Genomic DNA, 20,531 nt, shown 5'->3' with positions numbered 1-20,531 from the left:
TATATATATATAATTCCAGTGGCAAAGTCCTGTTGTATCTTCCTCCTAGATACCTCTTGAAAATGTGTCCTCTTCTTCATTACAAAACCTGCCTCAGGCTGTCATAACTTATCGCTGAAACATTTATTATCCATTCACATTAGTACATTATCTTTCTAAAATACTGATTTGCTCTTATTTTACTCCATCTGGTCACTGAAAATAGAAGTCAAAGTTCTAGCTTCTTCAGGATATGGCACATGAATAACTAGCAAAATGTATCTTCTGTTAGTTTCCCAACATTCTGCTACAGTTTCTGTTCCTCCCCTGTGCCATATTTTCAGACATACTAACCCATGCTGGTTTGTTTTAAGTCTAAAACTAACCACATCCCACTTGCTTATAGTAATTGGTTAAAGACATCAAGCCTGTGCCTATGGCTCATACTCCCTAGTTTGAGGAATTATTCAGAGATTAGCAGGCAACTCAACTCAAGACAGTAAGAGCAAAGATTTTGTTAGGTACACCTGAAAAAAGTTTTCTCCTTATTATGAAAGGGTTACTGGAAGAGACAGCCTTCCAGCTGACCAGCTGTTCTTCCAAAACCATTTTGTGGTCATCAAGAAGGCAGTCTGTAGATGAAGTCAAAGCACACAGGACAGAGCTGAGCCCATTTAGGAAACCAGGGAGACTAACATCAAACAAGACCTATAGCTCATGACACTTGTTTACTTACAAATATATAAACTATTAAATTTCCAGTTATGTCATCTTGTATAAAATTTTCTGATGTTTGCAGACCAAAGCCCCCAAATTGATAAACTTTTTTAAAAAGTTGAAAGTTAGATCCATTTTTTAGTGATCTGAGGAACCTCCACAAAGCTTTCCACAGTGGCTGGACCAGTGTGTATTCCCACCAGCGGTATAAGAGGTTTCCTTTATTCTACAATCTCTCCAGCACTTGTTATTTACCATTTTTCCCATTTTTGTAATGTGGGACACACGTACTAGATGAAGTGGTATCTGATTGTGGTTTTGATTTGTATTTTCCTGATAGCTAGTGATGTTTTCTTATGACTGTTGGCCATTTGCCTTTTTTTTTAATTTGTTTTTTAAAGATTTCATTTATTTATGCATACAGAACTGGGGTACAGGCCACAGGTACAGGGGCAGTGATAGCATTCACCAGAAACAGAGTGGGGAGCAGAACAAGCAGATTGATTAAGTACATGGCTGAGGGAAGCAGTGGGCAAGACAGGAGAGCTCTGCCTTACCATGTTATCTCCCTGGCTGGGAATCAGACTTGGGACTTAGTGGTGCAAGTGCTGGTCACCAGGAGGCCCCATTTGCCTCTCTTCTTTGGAAAAGTGTCTTTGTAGTTCTGCCCATTTCTTGACTGGATTGTTTGCTTTGTCTTACTGTGTAGTATAAATTTTTTGTAGATCTTTGATAATCAGTCACATATCTGTCATGTGGTGTACAAATGTTTCCTCAGCATTCAATAGGCTAGCTCTGCTTTAATAATTGTTGCTTTTGCTATACTAAGAAGCCTTTTAGTTTGATGTAGCCACAATTATTTATCTAACCCTTTGTTTTCCTTGCTTCTTAAGAAGAATCCTCAAAAGTGTTTCTGAGGTATATGTCATGCAATATTTTGCCTATGTTTCCTTCTATATATTTTATGGTTTCAAGTCCTAAATTCAAGTATTTTATCCATTTTGGGTTGATTTTTGTATATGGTGTGAGATTGTCTAGTTTCATTGTTTTGTTTTTACATGTTTTAGTCTAGTTTTCCTAAAAGCATATACTGAAGATTTTTTCCTTGTTCCAGTGTATATTCTTTGCTCCTTTGTCATAGGTTAGCTGACCATTTAGGTGTGGTTTATTTCTGGGCTTTCAACTTGATTCCATTGCCCTATATGTCTGGTTTTATTCCAAGACCTTGCTGTTCTTATTATAATAGCTTTGTAGTATTTGAAGTCTGGAAGTGTAATGCCTCCATTCATTTTCCCTTTAGTCAGGAGAGCTTTCAGTATTTAGGTTTTTTTTTTTTTGTGGTTCCATATGAATTTCAACAATATTTGATTCCACTCCTGGGAATTTACCCAAAGGACACAAAAGAACTAATTTGAAAGGAGACCTGTACTCCTCTGTTTATAGCAGCAGTATTTACAATAGCCAAGATATGAAAACAACCCAAATGCCCCAAATGAATGAATGGATCAAAGAGTTGTGGTACATTTACACAATGGACTATTAACTCAGTGATCAAAAGACCAACTCTTGCCATTTACAACAGCATGGAGCTGAAAAGCATTATGCTAGCCAAATTAGTCAGATGGAAAAAGATAAATGCTAGATGATCTTACTTATAAGTGAAATATAGAGATGCTAAACAAAAGGTCAAAAAAGGTGAGAACAAGCAAGCTGACGTATAACTGAAGCACAGAGCAAAGGAGGGGGAGAGAGGATGGCTAATAGGAAAGGGATGAACACAAGGGAACACAGGTATATGTTGGCAGGGAAACTATTGGGACCACAACTATGTAAGAAAAAATAACTAACTAACAGAAAAAAGTTAAAGGAAAGGGCAGATGGGTGGAGATATGTTGGTTATGCAGAGCATGAATTAAATCAACCCCCATTGGGGCCCTCCATGGTGGCACAAGGGGTTAAAGCACACAGCACTATGAGCTATCCACAGCCCCTGAAGCATGAGTTCAATCTGTGACCCACATGGCGCAGCAGACCTTTCCTGCCTTGCTCACTGTCCCCTCAGCAGTGTATTTCAATAGATCCACCTGTCCTGTTCCCCACTCTGTCTCTTGTGAATCCTCTCACCCCTTGCAACTCTGGCCTATACCCCAGTTCTTGCATGCCATAAAAAGTAAGTCTTTTAAAAAATAAAAATAAATAAGTCAACTCCCATTGTTAAAATTTACATTTTCCTAAGAATAGACTTGTCACCATTAGATAGACATGTTTATGCTTAGGTGTAATGTATACTTCGTGTTTGCTAAAATACTACTTCCAAATCTGATTCTGATATATGATCGTGTGAAACTAAGTATTATAGAAAAAGCTAAATGCATACAACCTTCTTAACATAGATATTAGTGCTTAATGAATTAGCATTAAATGGATGGGTAAATATTGGGCATAACTACATTGAAATGCAGAGTCAGTAAGAAAGAGGAAACAAAAACACCAGTTTTTTTCATTTTTAAAGTGTTGGTGGAGTCTACCTCTTCAACATAAGTGAAAAAGCACTCCTATTGTTCACATTGAATCTTTAAATACTGTACTGAGAACCTTTTACATAAAATTATTTTGAAAGTTAACCAACTGAGGCTCCCAGTTAAGCATAGAGTTTTTGTACAAAAAAAAATTAATACAAAACCACAAATTTAATATCATTCCATGTGTTCTGCTATGTTCTACGTTTTATCCTTCATAAATATGTCCAGCATCTATTTTTTTCCTACTCTTGTTGTTGTTGTCAAGAAGTGCATTTGGAAACAGCACACAAGGAGGCTCTTTATTATTTAAGGAAATGCCTGGAAATACGAGTTAATACTTAAACAAAGGACTTAAGGTCCTAATTTTTAAGAATTTGTATTGATCCAGGGCTGCATGAGGGCCTGGATTGTTGACATAAGTTTCCATGTAGAGGCCCAGGCCAGTTGTGGGCCTTGGCTTACGTCCTGCTTGCTGCTCCACTGTGTGCGTCTTGACTTTTCTCTTCCTTAAGCAGAAGTGATTAGTCAGTTTATTTAACAATTAAAATGTAGCTATTCTACTTTCCTTTCTGAATCCATTTTGTTCAGCTTTATTAAGATGCCCTGCACTAAGATAGCAACACAAGATACAACAGGTCCTAATTTTGTACACATGGTTTCATTTTGTTGGATTCAGTCTGATGGTTACTCTTCACCACATTAGATATTTGCTGCTCATGTATTCAATTCGTATTAAAATTCTTACCTCTCTTGGGGAATTTGTAGAGGTTTATTTGTATATACAATGCCTGCAGTGGCTAGCTGTTAAGCTTCAAATGAAGATATTGTTTCAGAGATTATCTGAATCTTTTTTTTTTTTTTAAAAAGATTCATTTATTTATGCTTACAGAACTGGTTATAGGCCAGAGGTACAGGGGCTATGAGAAGCTTCACCAGAGACAGAGTGGGGAGCAAAACAGGCAGATCAACAAAGTACACTGCTGAGGGGAGCAGCAGGCAAGTCAGGAGAGGTCTGTTGCACCATGTGGGTCAGCTCCAGGGCCCGGGATTGAACTCACACTGAAGAGGCTGTCGCTATCTTGCAGTGCTGCATCCTAACCCGTTGAGCCACCGGAGAGGGCCCGCCTTTTTTTTTTTTTTTTTTAATAAGAAGACTCCAAGAAGACACAAATATATAGTTATTTCACAATAAAGCTTTTAGGCAAGAGTTACTTGTCAGAATAAATGAGGGGAGGGGAAGAGAGGCTGGGGAAAGAATGAATAAAACCAGTAAAAGGGTTCAGGGAAGGCATTATCAGTCACTTTATTTTTAATTGTGAGGTTTACAGTTTCTTTCCTTGCATTTTCAATAAGAATATGATTTCCCTGTGTTTTTATTGATATATATTTAATATATATGTATAACCAGAAGGAAACCAAAAGGTTAGGCTTACTTTCAGTAATTATCTATGTTCATGGCTTTTATCACAGTTCCCCCTCTCTTTGTCCTTTGCTGATTCTGTTCCTTAAAAAAGGACAGCCAGTTTCCAGGCATCAGAGGTGGGTTTTCCTCCCAGTGACTATTTCTTTAAAAATGTATTAGTAACTGATTTCTTTGTATTTGCTTGTAGCTTTGTTTCACTTTCTGCCTCTCTTAGCTTGTTGAGCTAACAGGAAAATACATTAGAGCTTATATAAATGGCAGATTTTCTGCTTTAGGGAAAGTTTAGAAGAAAGCAGACCTTTCATTAATGTGAAAGGAAACAAACTATTCCCAGCATTGAGTTAGCTGAATGGATCATATAGGGAGCTAGAATAGAAAAACTGGACACTTCTCAAAGCCTCACAAGTTTGCCCTTTGCCATGTTTCTGTCTTATGTAGATTTAAAGTAAATTCCCAGGATGTCAAATATATCTATATTCAGCTGTAAGTGAAAAATGTTGTCCTAAAGCCCAGTAGAACAAAAAATGACTTGCCACCCTCCATGATTCAAATAATTAGTGTAAAATTTGCTATAAATTTTTAAATGTAGTTGTTCCATATTTTAAAAATATAATCCTTGTATGTTAATTTTTTAAAAAGACTCCAGTAGGATAAGTCCCTAATTGATATAGAATTGAAACTAAAACATTGACATCTTTATTTCCAATTTAAATTGCATTGGGGGGATGAAAAAGAAAGGACACAGTTTTGCTTTAGTTGGCTTTGTTTTACTGCCATGGGAGTTTACTTTCATCCCAGTTCCCATAGATATGTGTGAGAAGTTCTTTAGAACCTGAAACAAGAGTATCTTCAGGGTTATATGATCTGACCTAATCAACCATGAGCATTCTCATACTCTTAAAAAAAAAAACTCCCTTTTAAAAGCAATTAGATGAAACCTTTTCTCAATTGTCTTCTCCTTCCTTCCTTGATTAGATATTGATGAATGCAGCATCATTCCTGGGATATGTGAAACTGGTGAATGTTCTAACACCGTGGGAAGCTATTTTTGCATTTGTCCACGTGGATACGTGACCTCAACAGATGGTTCTCGGTGCATCGGTAAGTCTAGTATTTTTGAAGGCACAATGCAGTGCTTCTTTCTAATGACAGAACAGTTCAATCAGGTATGAATATGGTAATGATTATAAACGCATTGGGAAATAGTTGTTTAAAATAAACGATACTCTTTTTGAGGAATTGATAGTCCAGGTGCTCTTTACAAAGACTTCAGTTTCAGAAGCCATCTGGGTTTGTTTTATGTTGTCAAAGTCATTTTGGAAATGAAGGAGGACTTCCTTAAGACACTGCCCTTGCCCAGCAGTAGAGATGCAAAAGCATAAGAAAGATTCTAAAAATATGCTTTGGGATACAGCTGTAGTAATTGAAGTTTCTTTTGTTTGAATTAACAATGTGGCCAATGTCTTATTTACTTAGAGCTTGTTTCTTCAAGTGAAAATAGTGCAGAAAAGAAGTTGAAAGCTTTAATACTGTGTGTTAAGTATATTCAAATTTAAGTGTTATGCTTTCCTTAATTTAGAAAGGTGAAGCAGTGCTCTTCTCAGTTATGGTGTTAAGTCTTCCACTATTGAGCTAGCCTCTGATTTTAGGGGCTACAGGGATTAGAATAACTAACCAGCTCCCGAAGATGAAGTTCTGTGGTTCAGTGGAGGCTAGCTGTCTCCACAGTGACTCACTCTCATTCCTAACAGGAGAGTGTGTCAGTGGTTACTGCTAGGGCCACCATACAGACTAGTGACTAGTGAACACATTGGTCTGTGTGATAGCAGTACTCAGATTTAAAGATGGAGGAATTGAGGTTATGAGAGGATATAGGATTGACACAGTGTTACAGGAGCCAGGATTCTAATCCAGGTCTCTGGTCTTGCATCTATATTACAATGACAATTCTCAGCCTCTTTATCAACTGTAAGAGGCCAGAGACCCTGCGCCTATATATCAAGGTCTCCAACATGAGTGGCTTCTCCACCATTATGCACACCGTTTGCTTTGAGAAGTAGGTGAATGTGCTTTTGGAACCGATGATTTTTGAATGATAGTTGTTCATTCTTTCTGAATGAAGCAGAGTTTCTGTGTTACATTAGTTAAGCATTGTTAGTGAAATTTATATAACTAAGCAAATTAACTATTTTTAGTGTCAGTGTTGCCAGTTGGGTTGGTACATAATTAGTCTAATTCATATAGCATAGTTTGAAAGTCTCTGTCTCTGTGAGTTAAATGTGGTTGACTCTTGAGTAATGTAGAGGTTAGGGACAAAGACCCCTGTGCAGCTGAAAGCTCCAATATAACTTTTCACTTCCCAAAAGCTTAACTGCTAGTAGCAGCTGACCTGAAGCCTTACTGATAACATAAATAAATGATTACACATATTTTGAATGTTTTATATATAATATGTATATATATTTGTATGTTTTGCATATACATATATATATTATATTCTGTGTTCTTAAAATAAAGTAAGCTAAAGTAAATGTTATAAAGAAAATCATTTGGGTGATACATTTATAATACTATATTGCAGTTAGCAATACCTTAAGTTTAAGTTGTGTATTAACTTGAAAAACTGCATTTTCATGAACCCATGTAATTCAAACCTGTGTAGTCAGGGATCATCTATATTAATACAACTGCTTATACACACACCCAGCATACACAGTGTCACTTTGAAAGTTATAACTGAATCATTGACTTTCACTTGCTGATGCTATAGATCTTGACTTCAGAAAAGTTATATTTTAGAATATAGCTAGAAGAATTATGGTTGGAGAAGTAAATGAGATTATTACCAGGAAGTTCTGGATGTAACCAGTTAAGTTGTACATATTTTATTTGGTAAGCAAGTAGAATAACTTGAAGATCATTAAGAATAAATTGAAACGGGGATGGGAAGACGATGAAACACAAGGAGAAGAAAGACTTTGTTTGCCATAATAAATGTTAGTGTCTTATATCACTTTTTTAATATTTCTAACATTTCTAAATCATTCTTTATTCAAACAAAATTTGTAGCTTTTTTTTATTGCATTGAAAAGGAGGACTGTTCTTCATTATATTCAGATAGTCATCGTCATGAGTTCTAATGATTTACTGAACTTACTTTTCTTCAATACCAGATATTTAATTTGTTTACCATTAAGTTATGATTAGTTCTCTTTATCTTTTACCTCTCTATATCAAGTCCTAAGTCTATCTGGATTTTCAAACTCCTTTCCAAACTGACCAAGCTTCTGTGTAGGATTCATCTCTGACACTTGCCACCTCACTCTTACATTTTTCTCCTCCTTTTACAAGAGTGCACAGCCTTGTCTTTGCCTGCAATATCCTTTGTGCCTGCAGTGTCTGGATTTCCCCATTCTATGTTCATAAAACCTGGCTCACCCCTTATGACTCAGATTTCATGTTACTTTTCTTTATAGCCTTCCCTACTCAATCCCCACTTTCTTCTTAGGAAAACTTAATCAGCCCCTCCTATAATATTTTATTTTTCCTTCATTTCTGGATTTATCACATTGTCACAGGCACTTGTGCTTAATTTGTTGGCCAGACTGTGAGCTCTCTTGAAGTCCTGTCTTACTCAGCTTCATGTCTTCTTCTGAGCATTGCATAGTGCCTTAAATGAATGTTTGAACTCTGTAGCTCTTTTCTAAATGAATAGGCAAATCAAAAAATGAACAAAATGACACTGAGTACAAAAGTTTCACGTGCCTTGTTGGCATCCTGCTAACATGATATGGTGACCCTGGATGATTGTCTCAGCTGCTCAAAAGGTAAGAGCCTGCTTGAGCTACAGAGACCTGGGGAACAGTGAGTCCTGTTGATATTGAGTCCCTAGTCATTTTGCTCTCAATATCCTGATCCCAAAACACACCTAAAGAAGGAGAGAGCCTCTCTCCAGAATTACAAAATCAATGTTAAATTCAGTTAGAAATTTTTGAATAGCTATGTTAGATTTGGAATAAGTACATTTTTCCATATATGAGAAAAGAAATTAACATTTTAATGTGTAAGAAATCTCTGTCTTTGATTTTTGAAAATCTGAATATTTCTTAAATTGAATTTATTCATGATTGAATTATGTATGTTATGATTTTTTCCATCCTGTTTATTTTTTGACCACATAAATGCTAACAATAATAAATTGGACCATCTCAATTTTTTTTCTGGAGTATGTAACTGCATATTATCTGTAGCTTTATTCTGAGAGTAGCATATGCTGAATGCTGCCCTAATTCCTTAATTTAGTAATAAAAATAACTGAGTTGATTTACATTATAAAACACCAATTAATTGTAATTTTTCTTTTATGTTAGGAAAACAGTTTCTTATGGCAGGAGAGTTTAGCTGGACATTTTAATTAAACTATAAGATAATTTTCCCATTTCACTGTATGCTAAATATAAAAGTCAAATTCCTAGCTTAACTTTATATAGTATATTTTATCAAGTTTTTTTTCAGGAGTTTTCTTTATATAATACTAACATGTTAATTTAAAAAAGAGTCAAAGCATTTATTTTCTAAGGAAAATAATCTTTTCCTTACAAGCATTTTAAATAATATAACTTAATAAACCTTTTGTCATTTTGGAATTCAGTGCTGTTGTAATATCTGTGACATTATTTATACCAACTTCCACACTGTGATATAAGCAAAAGGGAGCCTGGTGGTCAGCAAAGAGGAAACAGTGAGTTGCAAGTGAGCAAAAGAGCTAAGATAATGTGCCTATTGCTCTTTCGCTCACAGAGCTAACGGAGACCATAGGGAACTCAGAAATGCCAGTGAGCAGCAAGCTGAATTAAAAAATGAGAGTAAACACCAAGAATTCCTTATAGTAGTAAGATTTGGCCACAGTGCCCTGGTGCATTTCCTTAGGCTTTACAAAGTTTTCAGTATATAGCATTGTCTTGGAGTATTCTCAAGTTTTCACCTCTTTGAAGCATACTATTAGAAAAAATAATCATGATAAAGTTCATGACAGTGAGTGATTACTTTCTAAATAACTTTTAGGCAGTGGATGCGGTAAGTAAAAAAAATCCTGAGTAACTACACACTGATGTATGTGGACTTTGAAAAAATGGCTAAGAACTACAGAAATAAAGAAGCATTGAAGAAGGAGAAAGTGAGAGGAAGACCTCAGATGCAGAACATATCCAAGGAGGCTCAGGAGGTGGTGAGAAGAGTTGTCTGGGAAGAGAGCTAGACAAGAAAGTAGCTGGAGATACAACCAGTAGATGGATTAAGATTAAGATTCTATTGTTAAGGTTCTTAATTGCCATGCTAAGGAGTTTCAGGTTGCTCCTGGGGACAGTGAGAGCCTGTCAGGACTGTTAAGGACAGAGGGAAAAATCAATGGGGGAAGAGAAAACTGTCTAAAAGAAATGAGGAGGATCTTCCCTGGTGGTGCAATGGGTTTGGACACAGCACTGCAAGCTGGCCACAGTAGCTTCAGTGTGAGTTTGATCCCCAGCCCCGAAGGTGACCCACAGGGCACAGCAGACCCCTCGTGCCTCACCCACTGCTCTCTTCAGCAGTGTACTTTGTCAATCTGCCTGTCCTGCTCCCCACTCTGTCTCTGGTGAATCTTCTCACCACTCCTGCACCTCTGACTTGTACTCCAGTTCTGTATGCATAAAGAAATCTTTAAAAGAAATGAGGATTTTCCTACAATGATGCAGCATGATGGTGAAATGTGTTGTTACTAGGCAGCAGTCTCTGTGGCAATGGGTGTTCATTGTATGTGCCTGTGTACATTTGCAACAAGACACACAGAGGCTAACCAACAGCTCATAGAACTGTTTAGAAAGGGAAAGAGAATAAGGGACAATACAGATTACTAAATAGTGTTTTAACTTCAGGATCAAATAAAATGGAATAAGGAAACTAGCTTTAATTAAGGAAGTATGTCCTAGAAAGCGAAGGTTAGCCTGTGAGGAAGAAATAGCTTACTGTTTAAGAGGAAGATGTAAGCCTAGGAGCCACAGTGATTCTTTTTCTTTCATCGTTCTAGTTCCAGTTAATCTTGTATAATGGAAGCTTGAAAGTATTTTAGGAATATCAAGAATCTACAGAATTAATCACGGGGAACCCAGGTTGGCGCCAGATCGTCGAAAAAGTGGATGCAGGACTCCAGCATCAGGGCACTAAGACTAAGACAATGGCCGCTATTTATCCAGCACTCACTATCCTTAGTATTCTGCCCCTGGCTGACCTCGTCGGTGTGTTCTGGCTGAACCCTTCTTTTTTTTTTTTTTTTTTTTGTAATAAGCAAAGCTCATTCACCAGGAGACTTATTTATTTCAAGGTACAACCCCCAGCTCTTACCAACTTTTCATCATAGTGTATAATTAACTGTTAGTTCTCTTAAATCAAGTTTAGACTAAATGTCAAGCCAAGAAACAAACCCTGATAAGAGTACCATTATTTTGTTTCAAGATGGATTTATATTTTAATCAAAGGAGATGAATTGCTTCCTCTTTCTCAGTGTGGCTTTAAATAAGTCTTCATGTAAACCTTGTTCTGGGAATGTCATGAGAGTGATAGGAGATTGTTATAGAAATAGACTTATTTTCATTACTTATGGCTTGTTAATGCTACAGTTAAATGTATACCAAGGACTGGAAGGGTTTTCCTTAGGACATAATATGTAAGCTCCTATTTGCCTTTGCCCTGATAATTCCCTATTCAAGGGATATTGTGCCTAAACAACTATTAGTTAGTGCCCCTTCTTATTCCAGAAATTGTATCATATATGGTCCTTGTTCAAAACAGAACTTCCTAAGAACTATGCTTTTTCACATCTACAAAGGAAAGAGCCTAACACTTAGCTACTGACTTACTTTGAAATAATTTTTTGGGGAGCGCTTAACTATGACCTCTCTTACTAGTCTGTTTCTCATATTGATATATTTTTGTCTCAAGAATATAGATTGCTTCCCTTTGTTAGAAGAGACTAATTGTGGAATTTACGATTTACTTTCTATTCATTCTCTCTGCCCACAACCTCTCCAACCAGTGATGTGACTTCCTTCAGTACATACTACAGTACTGATCAGAAGTTCCCAAGGTGTTTAATTCAGTAGCTATTTTGTGAGCTTTGAATTTGGAGACCACCCCTTTTAACATAAAACATGTTTTTCAGATCCACATATGATGATGGCAGACATCTTTGAGAAACACATAGTGAAAAAGCTACAAGGCACTTGTTTAGTAACCATTTAAAATGAATATATATTTTATTAGAAATTACAATTAATTCTCAGTAAATGGGAATCACAGTAGTTCCTATACAATGTGAGACAATTTTTAAAATATTTATTTTTATTTATTTATGCATAAAAGAATGGGGTATAGGCCAGAGATGTGAAGGATGACAGGATTCACCAGGCAGAGTAGAGAACAGAACAGTTGCATCTACTGAAATACATTGCTAAGGGGAGCAGTGGGTGTGACAGGAGAGGTCTGCTGTGCCATGGAGGTCATTTTACTGGCTGGGGATTGAATACATGACACAGTGACTGCTGGTAGCTTCATAATGCTGAGACTTAACCCCTGTGCCACCAGGGAGAGCCATGGTGCATTGTAATGTTCAGCATAATATAAATTTGTGGATCATTCATGAAATCATTGCAGATTCAACAGGTAAATCGACCAATTAATGAGATGATAGTTCAAGTAAGAATTGCATGTTACATCATGATTGGCATCCTGTTAACATGGTGTGATGACACTGAACAATGATCCTGGCTGCTCAGAAGCTTTGTGTTACTTTCTTATTACTTGCTTACCTACTTATTTATTTACCTACTTGTTTTTCTGATAGCTACTACTTTTTCATAGGTGTCTCTTAGTGCCCATCTCTTCATACTATTACATTAAGGATATAGTTCTTTAGGACCCCTAGTTTATGAGGTTACATTTTGTTATGTTTTGTTTTGGAAAAGAGATCTTGGCTTTTTATCTCTTGAGCTCTGGACTTGTGAAGCTGAGTTGAAATTCAAAGCCTCCTAAATTCTGCACACTTCCTAAAACTACACTTTCCTTCTGTGATTCCTGTTTTCACTTCACTCAAAGACTTATTTTAGCCTTTCTTTCATGCCCACGGGTACATTTTAATACTTTGTTTTCATATTTTATCTACGATGTTTCAGTTGTGGGAGGCATTCAGAGAAGGTAACCCAACAGAACATGTGTTGTTTTATTTCATTCTCCCACCAATCCTATCCCATGAGGAGGAGGAATTCAGTTTAGTTGCAAATCGAAGAGTTAATAATAGTTTGATACAGACATAGATTTCCTGTCTCAAGGCTATGTTTTTTCTTTCAAACCTACCATACAGCCTCCTCTTAGAGAAACCGGGTGTAGACTTCAGTCTACCTTGTAGCTCAGTGTGTTTCTTAACAGTAATTGTTATTAAAAGCTTAGGACTTTGTTAATGTACATCCTTGCTTGTGAGGAGTATAACAACTGAGTAAATGTAGGAACATGATTCTTTGAGTTCCTGGAATGAATATTCCAGAAATTATTTGCCTGTATCATTCTTAAGGATGTTTCTTAGAAATAGAAGCCTACCAGTGCAATTATTCGCTGTGACATCCTCTCTAAGTCCAACTTTGAAGTTTATGAAATATCTGCAGTGTCTTTAATTATACATGCATGCATCAATTTAGGATTTTGGTCTTAGACATACTGGTTTCTTTTGGGAAATGAAAGAAGATATTCTGATTCTTATGTGGAGTATCTTTTTTTTTTTTAAGATTTATTTATTTGTGCATACGGAACTGGGATACAGGCAAGAGGCTCAGGGGCAGTGAGAGGCTTCACCAGAGACAGAGTGGGGAACAGAACAGGCAGATCGACAAAGCACACTGCTGAGGGAGCAGCAGGAGGGTCAGGAGAGGTCTGCTGCGCCATGTGGTCACCTCCGGGGCAGGCGAGGGATCTAACTCATGCAGAAGTGGCTTTAGCTTCTTAGTGCTGTTTTAACCTGCTGCGCCACCAGGGAGGGCCATTATGTGGAGTATCTTAAAGCCAATTCACTTAATGATAGCTTAAAAGCAACCTGAGGTATATCATGGACCATTCAAATTAATAATACTTTTTTTAAAAACTCTTTATCTAGTGCAAAAAAAAAAAAACTTTACCTACTAATAAAATCCATTTTTAATTAGTAATTTTATCTACATTGTTGGCATGTGGTTCCTGATTGTTGTGATACACCTTCCTTCTTGAAGCCATAGACAAAATGTCTTTGAAAGCATTGTTGAATAGTATATAGTGAACTAGACTCAAGTTTTTTTATTTGTAATATAAAAGCAGTTTCAGTTGCAAAATTCATAGATATTAACATTTTACCACTATATCATTTGCTTTTTGGACTCTAACAACGTATTCTAGCCATCCTGATCCTAATTCTCTAGTCTACTGCTGGAATTACTTAGTTACAGTCACATTTGATCATGTCACTCCACTACCCTCAATCCTATAGTGAAATGCCACAGCAGTCTCAACCACCCAGTGGTTATTTCTAAGTATTCACCTTATTTCCTTCTCATCACCATTTGACACAATCCATTTCCTCTTAAGTTTTCGAAAATATCTCATTCAGCCTTATTTCTTATAACCTCATAAATACACTGGTGATCACAAATATATATGTTTAGCCCAAACATTCCCTTGATTCCAGGTCCATACATTCAACCTCCTAAGCTTTTGGAAGAAAAAACACAAACTGTGCCCTCTAATACTACTTCTCCCTTGTCAGTAATGTCTCAGTTATATAAGTCAGAAACAGAAATTTCTAAGATTTTGTTCCTCAGACCCCATACCCAAGCAAGTTCCCATTGACTGTCCCTTCAAAATCTGTCACCTGACTACATTTGTCATCTTTGTGGCCACCCTCATCCAGGTCACCATCATCTCTCATAAGTCTTCAGTATTCTCTTCACTGGTCTTTTGATTTCTCTATAGTCAGCAAACAAAGATCTTTTAAAAATGGACACCATTGTCTTTCCTTTAATTGAAACCCTCCAAGCACTCTCAAATGGTCCAAATACAACCCAAAATCTTTCCCTAATGGTGTGCAGGTGCAAACATGCTCTTGCCTTCTGTAGCTCTCTGAACTCATGATCTTCTCCCCTCCCTTTTTGCATGCTTTCTCAAATCACCCTGAGCCCTTGCTCCTCACTCTCATCAAGCACTTCCCCTTCTTTCTCTTTGAACAGCTCTTCCCTCTGATGACTGCATGGCTCATGGTCTCATTTTGCTCAAGTCTGCTCAGAAGTCATTATTTCAATGAACTGCTTCTGATCAGTGCTTCTAAAATAGCACCTGTATTAATCAGATATAATAACCAACTTCAGATTCTCCAGAGTACACATCTGCAAATCAGCTGGAGCTTGGCTAATCTAGTCTAGGATTGGGTTCTTGCTTCATCCAGTTCCAGATGTTTTCAGTTTTTGGCTTCTCACTGTAGTATGAACTCATATTCCCCTCACATCTTTTAGTTTTGTATACCATGGAATAGGTGCTCAATTAATGTTCAGTAAATTAACAAAGGGAGATGAATAAGCATAATACAAATGAAGAAAATAAAGAGATACGATTTATAATTCACTTCTTTTTGGCTTTTTCCAATGCAAAACAACATTAGAACCTGAAATCACTCTGCCCTGTCTTCTATTTTATTTTCACGGGTACAGATCAGAGAACAGGCACATGTTTCTCGGGCCTGGTGAATGGCCGCTGTGCACAAGAACTCCCGGGCAGAATGACAAAAATGCAGTGCTGTTGTGAGCCTGGCCGCTGCTGGGGTGTTGGAACCATTCCTGAAGCCTGTCCCGTCAGAGGCTCTGGTGAGCAGCTGTCTGCTGGTCTTCTCAAGACAGATGGTGCAGAGAAAATGAGTAACAATGATGTTCTTTGCTCTTGTGCTTAAAGTCAAGTCATCTTTGTAGTGTCTTCAGTAAGACTGTATGTTTTGTGGGGACTAGAGTAGTATTGCTTATGTGGGATCAGTTTTTATTATACTCAGCTTTGTTAATATCAGAAAAATATGAAATTGTTATGGCTGAAAATTGATTATGACTTATCTTTGTGTAAGTATATTAAAAAACAAACTTAAAAACTGATTCAAGTCAGTTTTAAAGCCTCCTGATCTTCCTCTAGAATTTTAATATCTTTGAATGTTAAAATTCTGCCTTAATTTATATTTTATTTCAGGAGTACTCTAGTTTATACTGTTCTGATACTTGAAGGTATTTCCTCTCTACTTACTTTGTGCAGTCTGTCTAAATCTCTAAGCTGTACAAGTTTTTTTTTTTTAGAAAGCATAGTTAATGCATAGTATGTTAAAACTCATTATTCCAAAAGAAATATATAATAGAATTCTGAAACAATGACTTTGAGTTAATGTTTTTCATTTTACTCAGATAGCAACCTAGTTTTTTAAAAAATAAAGGAAATGAGGCCTCACTGTATTCTTACTTGAGTCAGCTTTGATATGTGGACAAATAAGGACAGAGTTAAAAACTTTTAAAATATCATCATCTGTTAAAGTCTGTGTTAGAAAAAATATTATTCCAAATCTTATTAAGCCCTTAGGAGATAAGGACAAAGTTATATGCAGTACTGCTAAAGATTCAATTAAAAGAAAGTAAATAGAATGAATTACTTCCAACTTTAATTTTAATCCATTCAAATTTCTTTCGTTCATAATTAAAGTGTCTGTGAGCTAAAATATTCATCAGAGTCAATAAATTGCTTCTATTTTGCAGAAAGACATCCATTTTGTTAACTGCACTTTCTTTTCTTCTAGAGGAATATCGCAGACTTTGCATGGATGGACTTCCAATAGGAGGGATCCCAGGGAGTGCTGGTTCCAGGCCCGGAGGCACTGGAGGGAATGGCTTTGCCCCCAGCGGCAACGGCAATGGCTACGGCCCAGGAGGCACAGGCTTCATCCCTATCCCTGGAGGCAATGGCTTTTCTCCTGGTGTTGGAGGAGCGGGTGTGGGTGCTGGAGGACAGGGTCCCATCATCACAGGACTGAGTGAGTATTCACTTTTGTGTTGGTTCTTAAATTTTCTGTTTTGAATATTGTAACATCTCACTTTTTTTCCTCAAAAGTGTGTGTGTGAAAACCTATTTCAGCATCTAAGACATAATGTAACACAAAATTCATCAAAAAGTTTTTCTCTGGTATACACTTTTTAAGTAGGAGAAAAGAATGAGCAACCCAGGCTCTCTTAAAAAGAGAAATGAGAACACAGTAATACTCCAATACAGGGAAATGTTAGGTGCAATATGTTTTTGATCCCAGCATGTTTCGCTTGGCCACTTGCAACTCCCCTCTTTATACACCCCTTGAGTTATTTTTCAGGACTATTTCTCAACTAAGATAAACTGAATAAGGCTAACTGTGCCTATCCAAATATTATGATGAAATATCTTTCTTTTCCTCACTCTTTTTTGTTGAATAACTTAAGAAATCGAGAATTGTGGGCTTCAGGCCAGAATTGGCATTGGTGTGCTTGACATATAAATTCACTCTTTTTAAAAGAACTGCTCTTGCTAATAATATTTAACGATGTCCTATAGTGTTGGGTTTATTCTTTTTGGCATATTGCCTATTTACTCTATCTGAATATTCGGCACAGCTAGAAAAAACAAAATGGAAAACACTGAAATGTACAGTAGAACATGCCTGAAATATTAAAAAAAAGACATTATTATAGGCAATGTTTCCAGATGTATAACTTAAAAATTGCAAGTTAAGTATGTCTCAAGAATAATTTTTGGATCCTCAGCATTACAGTTTTAGTATATAGAATTACAGATACAGCCACACACACTTATACAAACACACACATACCCCCCTAATAATACACTTAAAAATCAAATCTAAAAAGATATAACTTTCTTTTGTGCTTTAATGTTTCATAGCTATTCTGAACCAGACAATAGATATTTGTAAGCACCATGCTAATCTCTGTTTAAATGGACGCTGCATACCTACTGTTTCCAGCTACCGATGTGAATGCAACATGGGTTATAAGCAGGATGCAAATGGAGATTGCATAGGTAAGCTCATAATTCTTTAGTTTTTCTTCATTGTTCCATAACTTTCGAGTAGAGGGACAAATTGCATTGAATATGGTATTTTTAGAGTCTTTGGAACTAAAGCTGATTTCTAAGCTGTTTCCCCTACAAGCATGCTATTTCAAATGCTCTTATACTGCAGCTGAGCTAGACTATATCAAGAATCACTCACCCTTTCTGCTCCTCCACATTGTGTTTCTGTCTCTACCTCTATTTCCATGCTTTTTAGTGGAATAACACTGGATATATGGTGGTGTCATTAAGCATGCAGAAAGGGGTGCAGATTGGAAGAAAATAGTTCATGAGTGTTTTTTGGACATGTTGAGATTATACTGTGTAGAACAAATTATAGAGGTCTGAAGCAGAGGAAAGTGTTTGAGTCTAGAGTTAAGGATTTAGGAGAAAAATAACATATAAGTGGCTATTATGTAGCCACGCAGGTAAATATTGAAAAAAAGAATGGTACAAGGAGTTAGTATCTTAATTTTGTCAACTGAAAAGGTATTGAGTGCCACAATTAAGAAAGAAAATGTGAACCAAATATAGCGTTTTGGGAAAACTGATCATTCTAAAGCTATATGATCACACAAAGCTGTATGATTGAAGGATTAAAGAAGGCTTAAGTCAGGATCTCAGTGTAAAGTTGCACAGGTTTTGCACTGCACATTTCTAGAAGGTCCCTTTAACATAATCTGTACAAATTATGCACCTCAGGGTTATGCAGTATATAACCAAACATAGCAGCCCTGGAATAGTTAACATCACCTGATGCTTGTTTAAGTGCTAGAACAAATATTTATTCTTTTGAATGCCATACTTTTTTCCATTATTATTATTTGACTTGAAAATTACTAAGAGAAAATGTCATTGTAAGAAATTAATATAAAAATAGCCCATCTTGAAGATACTTATACAATCACAATACAGCAAAATGAAATTTGAATGACTATTTCTGTTTTGCTATTAACAATTGTCACTGTATTTCCTATCTGATAACTAACAGTCTTGAAGTTTAATACTTCTATAAATTGGCCAAAGACCACCATTTAGAGGTGGGACCACCATTACAGGTGGGAACCTATTAGTTCCCAGATGCACTTTATTCTTGCTAGTAAAATATCTATTATCTGGGTGAGTGTATTTGTGAGCCCTTAATGATGAACTGTGTTTTAGGATCAAAAATTATTTCTGCAGTCATGCTGCAGACTCAACATTCTCAACCATTGTTCCTCAAGAGAATTAATAAACTTGTTTAATGTAGTGTTGACATCATATGTCTACAAAATTAATACATTATGATGACTCTGTCTTTTAATTTTATCTAAACATTGTTACAAACAGTTCCATTCAAGTTTGATTTAATCTTCCGGCCCTACTGAGGTAAAACCCATGCAGGGTTATCCTTCTAACATGTAATTCGTAGATGCAAGATTAGCTTGAGAGCATATTTCAGAAAATAAGTTTTTTGTTGTATATATTTTATAGACAATTTTTAATCACACTGAGTTTATAAACAAGAAGCTAGGCACATAGGAAAAGCTAAGAGAATATAAAATATAAATTATGGGAACCCAAAATAACAGTGCTAACTATTTCAGTTGTACCAATGTTTTGAGGATTAGCAAACTGCCACTGCTGTGTGGCAACTTCATTAAAAAACTGAAGCAGTAAGGCTTGAAAGGCAATATGGTATTAAAGGACCAGAAATAAGGAAATTGAAGTGGATCTACTTTGCTATTATGAAAATTACTTTTAAGGCCTGAAAACAGTTATATTTACATGTTAACATTTTTCTTCACAATTCTGCTCTGAATTCTGTAACTAAGTGTTGGTGTAAGTCAAACTGTTGTGACCAATGATTTTTAACTCAACCATTCTGATTAAAATAGCAAGAAATAATTTCTGTTTCTATTTGGCCACAGACTAATCAGAGACCCCTTGTAATTTAAAAAATGCTTTCTAAGTTGGAATTTTAAGTACTTGATTTTAATTAATGACATACCATTATTTTACATCCTTTGTTTTTTCACAGTATAGGTTTTCTCCCATCAGATGTAGTCACTGTAATTTTCCCACCACCAAAGCACCCATAGACCTCCACCATAGTCAGTTGTACTCTCCCTATTCTATTTTCTTCTCTTCCTTTCCCCTAACCTCTGCTCCTTCCCTTGTTAGATACTGCAGGTGTAGTGTCAGCTTTCAAGGGTAGATTTTAAAATTTGGCATTCAAACAGCCAGCAGGCACATGAAAAAATACAATCACTTACTTTTAGAGAAATGAAAATCAATGAGTGGTCTTAAGGGATCTCACACTGTGAGAATGGCCCATATCTAAATGACCAGAAACTAGTAGGTGAGATCTACAGAAAAGGGAGCCTTCCTACGGTGCTGGTGGGAATCAGACTGGTTAAACCCTTGGGTAAAGCAGTATGGAGGTGTCTCAAAACATTAAAAGTGGATCTGCAGTCAACACAATAATTCCATTCTTAGGCATCTACACCCCAAATTAAAAAAACTAATTTGGAAGGAAACTTATACCCCCATGTTTATTGTACTGCTACTTACTATAACAAAATTATGGAAACAACTGAAATGCCTCAGAACAGATGAATGTATCGGGAAGATGTGGTACATATACACAGTGCAACATGGGTGGTGTCAGAAGGGACATGCTGAGTGTAGTACCACAGAAGGCCAAAATTACATACCAGATGACATCACTAATAATGTGGAGTCTA

General features: G+C 36.4%; 1 protein-coding gene across 1 annotated transcript in view; it reads left to right on the top strand.

Moving 5' to 3' along the window:
* Window positions 1–20,531, top strand: part of FBN2 (fibrillin 2) — a 223,976-nt gene that overhangs the window by 101,047 nt on the left and 102,398 nt on the right. The window contains exons 8-11 of the mRNA XM_004686681.1: window positions 5,617–5,742; window positions 15,396–15,548; window positions 16,511–16,744; window positions 17,638–17,775. Coding sequence (XP_004686738.1) covers window positions 5,617–5,742; window positions 15,396–15,548; window positions 16,511–16,744; window positions 17,638–17,775 — 651 coding nt within the window. The remainder of the gene's footprint in view (window positions 1–5,616; window positions 5,743–15,395; window positions 15,549–16,510; window positions 16,745–17,637; window positions 17,776–20,531) is intronic.

This window comes from Condylura cristata, unplaced genomic scaffold (genome assembly GCF_000260355.1).
Source record: "Condylura cristata isolate star-nosed mole 26May11 unplaced genomic scaffold, ConCri1.0 scaffold00021, whole genome shotgun sequence".
NCBI lineage: Eukaryota > Metazoa > Chordata > Mammalia > Eulipotyphla > Talpidae > Condylura > Condylura cristata.
This window is presented reverse-complemented; position numbering and strand designations above follow the sequence as displayed.